This window comes from Cupressus sempervirens, chromosome 6, assembly GCF_028749045.1.
Source record: "Cupressus sempervirens isolate cs-2001-9-10 chromosome 6, ASM2874904v1, whole genome shotgun sequence".
Lineage (NCBI taxonomy): Eukaryota > Viridiplantae > Streptophyta > Pinopsida > Cupressales > Cupressaceae > Cupressus > Cupressus sempervirens.
This window is the reverse complement of record NC_143123.1, coordinates 157912632-157921455: the sequence shown is the minus strand read 5'-3', so window position 1 is coordinate 157921455 and position 8824 is coordinate 157912632. Positions and strand designations below refer to the sequence as shown.

Here is an 8824-nt window from a genome sequence, read left to right as displayed (position 1 = left end):
GTAGTGCTCAATGAAAGTACTTTGCATGATTTTTGTTCGGAAGGAGGTGTCTGCACACTTGTATACTACATATATGTTATTTTAGAGAATGTTGCAAATCTAGATGTGAGAGGATTCAACAGGGCACAATTTGCAAATATTGCCTTGACAATTGAAGATTTGTAAATGAATCATAATGCAGGATATTTGACTGAATCCAAATCCAACAAAGCTGCATTCTTAAATATAAAATTTTTCACTTCTCTTGTTTATTGATAGCAGATGATTTTCCTAATGCAATGCCAATATTTGGCAGAGCTAATGTTACAATAAATCAACCAACAATTAAAATGGCTTTGCATAGACATTCTCTATGGAGAGAGGCATCCACAAAAGCTTAAACTTCCAACATCAGCTCCCTTGTTGCGACCCCCACTAATTATTGCTTTGAGAGGCTACAAGTTGCATGCCTGGTTCGCCAGCCAGCAAAATTAACTAAGTTTTGTTAGAAGCATTCCACAATACAAAACATTCACGCATTATAGGTGCAAAGGTTCTCAAAACCCATGTAGGCTCCATCGTGTATTTTGTGAATCATTTTAACAATGCCTACTCCACCTGCAATATAAAACAAGATTTAGTGTCTTCTTAACTTATTACATATGTGCTATAAATGACACACAATTCATGAAGTTCGTATTTCTGGGCAGAATCCATCTCTAGATTAGATTCCACTACATATCTTTGTTAACCCTGCATAAAAGTCATTTCCAAACATAGAGATCTTATAAACTTACCCAACGTCAGAGCACTTAGGAAGATTACAAAAGCGAGGGTAAAAATGATCAGGGACGCCCTCCCTAACAAAATGATTAGTTTCCGGATAACATGCTGACCCCAAAAGGCTGCAACAATACAAACTGCAAAAAAGTATGCAGCTGCCAAGACATAGAGCTAAGTATTAGGTACCAATCTACATTCAATTTAAAATTCAAGTTGAAACCAATCAAAAATCTATTGAAGCTTGATAATTAATGTCCCTTTAATCTCCCCAAGTAAGCTTGCGGAAAAACAAATTGCTAGAAATCCAAAAGGTATGCAAATGCAAGCAGTGTTGCATGCAAAAGTTCACTTTTGTACCCAACATAGTTTGTATGTTGTAATATTAGATAAAACAACAAGAGAAGATAACTTAATGTGATCAGATTTCTACAATCTGTCCGAAATGTATAACAGTTTTCTGGAATTTGATTGTGTTAGAATTTTTAAACATCAATGTTTGGAATCACACACGGTGATCCAACATCAGGATGAAGGAGAGTCTTCTCTATACAGTTTTCTGGAATTTGATTGTGTTAGAATTTTTAAACATCAATGTTTGGAATCACACACGGTGATCCAACATCAGGATGAAGGAGAGTCTAAGAGAAGAGAAGATAAAATTATACTGTCTTATAGAAAAAGGCAAGTTACGTGCTGCATACCATAAGGAATTGGAAATCGCTTCAAAAAGTAGTATTCGACCACAGACATTGATGAAGAAAATACCATAGCAAATGTTGCAGTGGCACTTGAAACCTGCAACACACCAAAGACTTAAAGTTTGCACTCAAATTTTATGTTATTGATAATTAACTTTATCAAATTTCCACAATTCATTTGGCAAGAGATTTTTTGTTTCTGGATTCGACTGTGTGCTTTTAGCATCAATGTTTTGCATCACACTCTATGATCCATCATCAGGATGAAAGTGGTGAAAGAATGAAACATTAAAGAGAGTGTCAAGGAAACCTGGGGTGGAATGCCTAGCTCCAAAAATAGCGGTCCGAGTATAAATCCTCCTCCAAGACCAAGCAAGCCACCGACAACACCAGCCATAATTCCACAGAAGAAATATAGAAGAAGCCGAGATACTTTCCAGTCAACTCCATCTACACCTTTAGAGGCAATTGTCTTGGTTCCTTTGTATAAAGAAATTGCTTCATAAAGGGTTACAGAAAAGGCAACTGGGACCTGTAACACAATATATATAGTATTCAAATACTTTTGTTGTGGCAGAGTTCATGTGATATGAGTACCAGTAATGTTCATTATTGCTTGCGGAGAGCTAAATGTGAGGTACCTGTAGGGAGTTTAATACCCAGTACTTTACAGAGCATGTATGTGTTTTGGTCTGAACAAGCATTGAAACAAAGGTATATGAAATCAGACAGGATTTTAGAGTAAGACAATCAACTAATTAAAATGGCTTTGTTTACATGTATGTCCAAAAGCACAAGAGATTTTAAACGGACTTCTAACAGCTCAAGAAATTCATATAATCTATATCCAACATCTCTTGCTTTGGTATGTCGAGATATGTATTGAAAGTCACCTTTAGGATCTGCACTGCCAGAAATGCGAACCAAACAAAGAAGAGCATCCCCAATTCCTTCCAACGGATGTTATACCAAATTGAGTTCTGCATAAGTCACAAAGACATGCTTCTAGTCAAATTGAGTACCAGATTCTTATTTTCCCCTGCACCTGAGAGTATCTAGAGAGAATAAAGATGAAAAATAGTTGCTGGCCAAACACGAAATTTTTGTTTGAAAAAAAATGTAGTGTTGGAAATCTCTCCCTAGTCCCTAAGCGATATAATCAACAAGTATGTAGCAACTAACCCCTCTCCAACATATCTCAGACACAAAGACATGTATTATTGGAAGAATCTGTAAAAATTATGAATTGCTTTCCATGAAGAAACTAGCAGATCTTCTTACGTATAGGTATCATCATCTAAATTGCGCTTCAAAAACCCAAAAAAAATCCATGGAAATATGAATTTGCAGATGATCTCCCCAAAATAAAGCAAATTTTCTATAACTTTAGCTAAAAAGTCCGTTAAAGAATTACTTTTTTGTCAGCTAGATGCATTGACTATTACGTAAGACATTATAGAAGACTCACAGTGACATCTCTCGGTGGACGTCGATTAGTCTCTGCGTTCCTAGCATTCCTTTCCTCATTCGGTTCACTAGGCAGAGGTTTGAAATCCACTTCTTCATGATCTGTATTTGACAAAAATGAATAAAAGATTTGCAAATTAAAGAAAGACTCCCCTGACTCTTTGAGCAAATAACTCCAAACAATCAATAATAGCCTACTGAACAATTTGCATCAACAAGGTAAACAGAGCACACGATCTTTTGACGGCAAAAATGCAACACTAAGACAAGTAAATCAAAATAAAACCGTCAGAATGGATGAGGATTTTACCTTCTGTTCTAGTGTTAGCTTGAGAATTCTCAGAGTGCGTCCTTTCTGCTTCCTGCAATAATATGGTAAAATTGTTGGTCGTGGGTAGCTAGATCTGAGATTAACCCAAGCTTAATGTAATCTGGGAAGACAGATTTAGAGCCAATTTTTGGTATAGCCCTATTGGCTCTATGTTAGAAAACATTCTCTCCAGAAGAGATCAAATACCTTTTTCTTTATAGTCTCTTGCTTCCATGTTTCTATACCTTTACAAAACGCTTTCGAAGACGTACCTGTTGCATGTCACAACATAATTAACCTTTGCACCTTGGTGAGAACTTCATATGAAGAAGGAAGAACATAGTTTTAAGAATCAAAGATTTGTAGCATTAATGAAATGAAAAGAAACAGTCTTGTTCAAGAGATACAAATGTGTATATCCTGAAAAGATATATCTTACCTATAAATAGAATGATCAGCAAAACAGTGACCATCCAATCTGCAAAAATAACATTGAATGCAACACCAATGCTAATCCCCAACATCAGCATGGGTTGAAAAAGCATAGCCAAATCGTAATCTATAATGGGTAAGTCTAATGTTGGGTGTTTGAGTTTAAGATTGTAGTAAACTGTAGATCCTGCTGCTCCCATAATCATGCCTGTAATGCAAAAGCATACAACCTTCAGTTTCATACTCCTGTTTCAAACAAAGCAAAAGACAAATCTTACATTTTAAATATATCAGAAATTTAAACAAAAATGGTCTACAACACAAGCAAAAACCTAATAGATAAAGATCTATTACTTCCGATCATGATATTCCCCATGGACGCAATACCCAGAATGGGATGTGATAGGCATTTTAGGTCAACATGATCTTGTAGGATTATTTATTTACTGGGCTTCTACCAGTGTCCACTTTGGACCTATATATGCTTCAAACAACTAATGGCGAAAATCTGAGGAACAAAATTCAAACACAAAAACGGGATAACTAATTCCAGTTCACATATGCAACATCAAAAGGGATTTGCCTCAAATAGTATAAGACATGAAAAAATAACATGTAGGCATGAGCTTGAGATAGCTTTTAGATTCAACTGTATATGCTTTCCATTCAAATTTCTGCAACAAGTATAATAGGGCTTGACATGGAGAAAATAGAGTAGATCAATAGCAGGGAAATATAAATCCCAAGAAATGAAGCGAGACAGAAAGCCAACTTTTCCTTTCGAAAGAAGAAGACCATTAACATACTATTGGCAAGAAGATAATAAAGCCTAGACAGTCAAAAGAAAAACTTTCAGAGAGTGTCACAGCAAGGGCGGATCAAGACAAACACAGATCAAAAGTAAAAACAACAGATCAAAGCATCAATGGAAACTTAAGCAAATTCGAAACCTCATCAACTCAATCAATACTTGTTAAGAAACCATTAGGCAAAAACATAACGAAAGGTTAGTATCCGCTTGAAACCTTATTAAAGCGTCAATGGCGCATCAAAAGTAAAAGCAACCGATTAAAGCATCAATGGAAACCCAAGCAAATTCGAAGCATCATCAACTCAGTCAAGACTCGTTAAGAAACCATAAGGCAAAAACATAACAAAAGGTTCCTTTCCACTTGAAACCTTATAGCTAGCATAACACAGATAATTCTTCCTACATCCAGTCATTGTACTCACACTTGGATATGGCTGTGGAGGACTTGGGATCAAACCCAATAATGAGTGTAAGCATGGGAACAAATATCCCCCCTCCACCGACTCCTCCAACACTACCCACTGCAGCTCCAAAGAAAGCAATTATGGTGCCCATCACTATTTTCCAACCAAATTTCATTTTCTGTGTATTCAAATCCAAAATTAGAGTGTTAATAACCTTTCAATGCATTACATGGATACACAAAACTTAAAATGATTGAAACTAATTGCTCTGGAATAAGAATCTACCGGCCAAACATGATGGTACTCCGACCTATCCGACTGCCAGAGGAAATTTCCAGCTCTTACAATATAAGCTTTCATGCTCTGTTCCTCTACAAGATCGTCTACTTCTTCCATACCTCTTTCCCTTTGCTGGGGAAAAGCTTCACCTTTTGGAAATGTCCTCTCTGCGGAGCCAAATCTCATGGCCAAAAGTGCCCCAAATAGGGCAGCAGATACAACTAAAGACAGCCATTTCGTACCTCTTCTTGCCATTTTTGATCGAAAAACGACCTTTTACCAATCGGCGAAAACCAGGTCTGCTAAAGAACGTCTTCAGAGCTTCAAATTCGGCTTTCAATGCAGGCGCTTGTCGTACATTTAGAACTTACATTTGCTTACAGTTCGCACATTTTCCTGGGAATAGATTGAGAACAAAAAATATCATGAAAAACCTGATTTACGTACTAGCGGGCCATAAAATTCACAGCAGAAATCAAATTTTAAGGAAAGCAAAGCCACAGGAAACTTGTAGCCGCTAGTTTATTACCGTGGGATTTAATTCCTAAAATCTCTGTGTAAACATCAGAGAATATTGAAATCAACGCTTGAGTGTGCTCAAACTCCGACAAATTAGTGTGGCATTTACCGCAAACGCATCAAATTTTCGCAGATTTTCACAGAATGGTTCGATAAAAGGCGAAAGAACTATTCTGCCTTAATCTTGCTGTTAACATTCTCCAAACTGCCAAAAATTTAGCTCAAAATTTCTCAAAAATAGATCAAAATTACGGATTGAGGTCAAATTCGAGGGGCAGCAGCCTTGAAACTCGAAATCTTCTGAAAATTAAAAATCTTGACCCCAACATACGATTTCAATTGCTCGAAGAGGCGAATACGGCATTGAAATGCCAAGCAAAACATGCAAACGAGATGAATAAATGATCTCACATTTCATGCTCTTCAAACCAGCTAACAAAATGCTTATTTATGCCCAAACAGACTGTCGATTTATGAATTCACCGAGACCGATAAATTTTGCCGGCAGTCAAAAATTCCAGGCCACGGTGTGATGACGTGGAATCGACGTGTCAGATTACTATCCGACCACGTGACGTGGAGTTTTGTGGCAGTGTTATGTCCAAAACAAGTGACACGGATGCTGACTAGACATGGTCGTGCTTCTGTTGACTTTGTTAACGTGGTAGCACGTGGTCGCCTGTTGAGGGAAACGACACAGCTTCCCACCATGCGGCGGCATTACTTTCTACCCATGTGCTTTGCAATGCCTTCTTTTTAATTCTTCTTATTTTAAAACTTCAATAAAATAAACCTTTTAATGTTTTAAAAAAAAAGAAAAAACCTAAAAAAAACCATTTTCCTATCTGTTGGGAGTCAAGTTGATTTGTTTGGGAAACTAGTTTATCCCATTGAATTTTAAATGATATAAATATCAATTCTATGAACACTTTTTGTCTATTATTAATGAATAAGTATGTCACTATGTTATAAATTAAAAATATAATACACACGATTGAGTAGTCTTAAGTGATATTAATAAGTGTTAAGAACGTGACTCAAATCTATGCAATTAATGACATTAACAACTATTAAGAAAAACCACCAAATCTAGGGATTTGGATATGGTATAAGACATATCTAATATATATTCTAATATGAACAAGGTAGAGTTTTTAAGAATATCTTGAGTGTGGCTATATATTAAAATAATAATAAAATGTTTACTTGTTTAAGAAACGCATAATTAGAAGTTATGATCATTAGTGATGGTGGATGGTTGAGATGAATGTCATGTTAGTTTTGATAGTTATGTGATGAATCAAAACTAAATGTTAGATATGATATGTCTTTTAATAATTTGTTAAAAATCAAACTTTATGATTTTTCTTTATATTTTATTATTATTATTTTAGATATGATATGTCTTTTAATAATTTGTTAAAAATCAAACTTTATGATTTTTCTTTATATTTTATTATTATTATTTTAAATGTGTCAACATTCTCTTAATTATAAATTATAATACATATGTTTGAAGAACATTAAGAATATTTAGACATATTTTAGAAGGGATGGAGAATGTCTACCTGTAGCACATCTACATAGAAGGAAATAAGGTGGTTGATGCGGCGGCTGCCATGAGTTTTGAATTAACGATTGTCACGTGGTGGAGAAATATGGAAAATCTAAATGAGGATATTAAGTCCTTGATATGCAAGGAAAGAGGGGGGAGTATTAATTAATTATGCCTACAAAATTTAAGGTTGGGGCCAAATTTGGCAATTGCTTCCTTATAAAGTCAAAATTTGCTAAATTTAATAAAAGTTTTAGGGAAATGAGGAGAAGACGTGGCCGTACAAATGGAAAAATGAATGAATGCAATTTAAGGAGAGTGCCATTTCGCCATTATGGTAGCATACTGTGAAATTCAAATAACTTCCCCTTTGAAAGTATGAATAATATCATTATTCAGATTGTCAGAGATTTTAGGGGTGTAAAAATTATGATGTTAAACATGCACGATTCTCATAATGAATTCCCATGAGATTTTGAAGTGTCTTGAAAACGGCTTGTAAAACTATTTTGCTCTTTGCAGAGAGGCCCAAGGCTAATAGTATTAACAGTGATTTTGAAGACAAGGAGATTCAAACGCGCATCACTGAGATGGGGGAATCAGAAGAAGGCGGAGAAGATATGGGTGGAGACTTGAATAGGCTGGAACCCACAAAAATTGAAAATTTCAAAGACAGGATGGACACCTAGTTCCTATTAAATGAGGGAGGATTTCTGCCTTACATGCAGGCAATGGCAAGGTATGACGAGAATTGTGTCCTCCAGTTCGTTAATGGGTGGAATGACTGCAAGGTAACCATAAATGGCATTACTTTTCAAGTAAATGAGGAAGTAATTGCCATGGCCACCAGGGTGTCTATGAAAGGAAAAAAATGGAGAAAGGTCACGAAAATGGTAGATGAGGCTAGTATGAGCAGTTTTTCATGGATGATGAAGAACCAGTGCGCTACAGGGGAGGATTTAATGTTAGAGTAATTAATTGTTTATACTTATTAATTAAATCACTTTGATTTAATTAAATAAGTTGCCTATTACTCTAGTTTCTTGAAGCTATCTTGTAAGTGCATATCATTAATATTTTATTAATTATATTGTGCAACCTGGCTTTTTAAGGCTTTAGGGCTTTCGTTCACCTTTAAGGTTGAACTCTTGTAATTCTTTTTTCAAGCATTCATTCAATCAATCTGGGAATACAGTTTTTCTCTCATCTTGTTGAGTTCTTCCAACCTCTGCTTTTTCCTTCTTTTTTGGTTTCTCTTTAACAAGTTATTTGCATGCAGGTGATCTTCGCAATCTATGAAGTTGGTTTTGACAACTTCTACATGGTATTAGAGCCTCCCTACTGCTTCTCTGTTGAATGATTTTTCAAGCCGCGATTCAGAGTTAGAAACCCTAATTTTTTTGAGATTTTTTTCTTCAATCGGAAGGAAGAGTGATTTTTCAGAGCACTTTGGGCCCAAATGAATGTTGACATTGGATCTAGAAGGCCATTTACAGTAGGATCCATATAAAATTTGTCCTTTTTGGCTTCCGGGCGTTTGGGAAAATTTTTTACCCCCCCCCGGGAGGCTGTACAAATGCATTTATT

The 8824-nt window shown here is 35.8% G+C and overlaps 1 protein-coding gene across 1 annotated transcript; it reads right to left on the bottom strand.

The window, feature by feature from the left end:
• Positions 1 to 216: 216 nt before the first annotated feature.
• On the bottom strand, positions 217 to 6103 carry LOC149551730 (Sulfite exporter TauE/SafE family protein). Its single transcript, XM_089787237.1, has 13 exons — positions 5693 to 6103; positions 5170 to 5559; positions 4903 to 5062; positions 3677 to 3877; positions 3445 to 3509; positions 3238 to 3289; positions 2929 to 3029; positions 2354 to 2440; positions 2102 to 2152; positions 1771 to 1992; positions 1464 to 1557; positions 777 to 917; positions 217 to 597 (listed from the first exon to the last, which is right to left on the bottom strand). Exons 2-13 carry the CDS (start codon positions 5416 to 5418, stop codon positions 512 to 514), a joined length of 1509 nt encoding a protein of 502 aa, XP_089643363.1. The 5' UTR covers positions 5419 to 5559; positions 5693 to 6103; the 3' UTR covers positions 217 to 511.
• Between the last annotated feature and the right edge of the window lie 2721 nt (positions 6104 to 8824).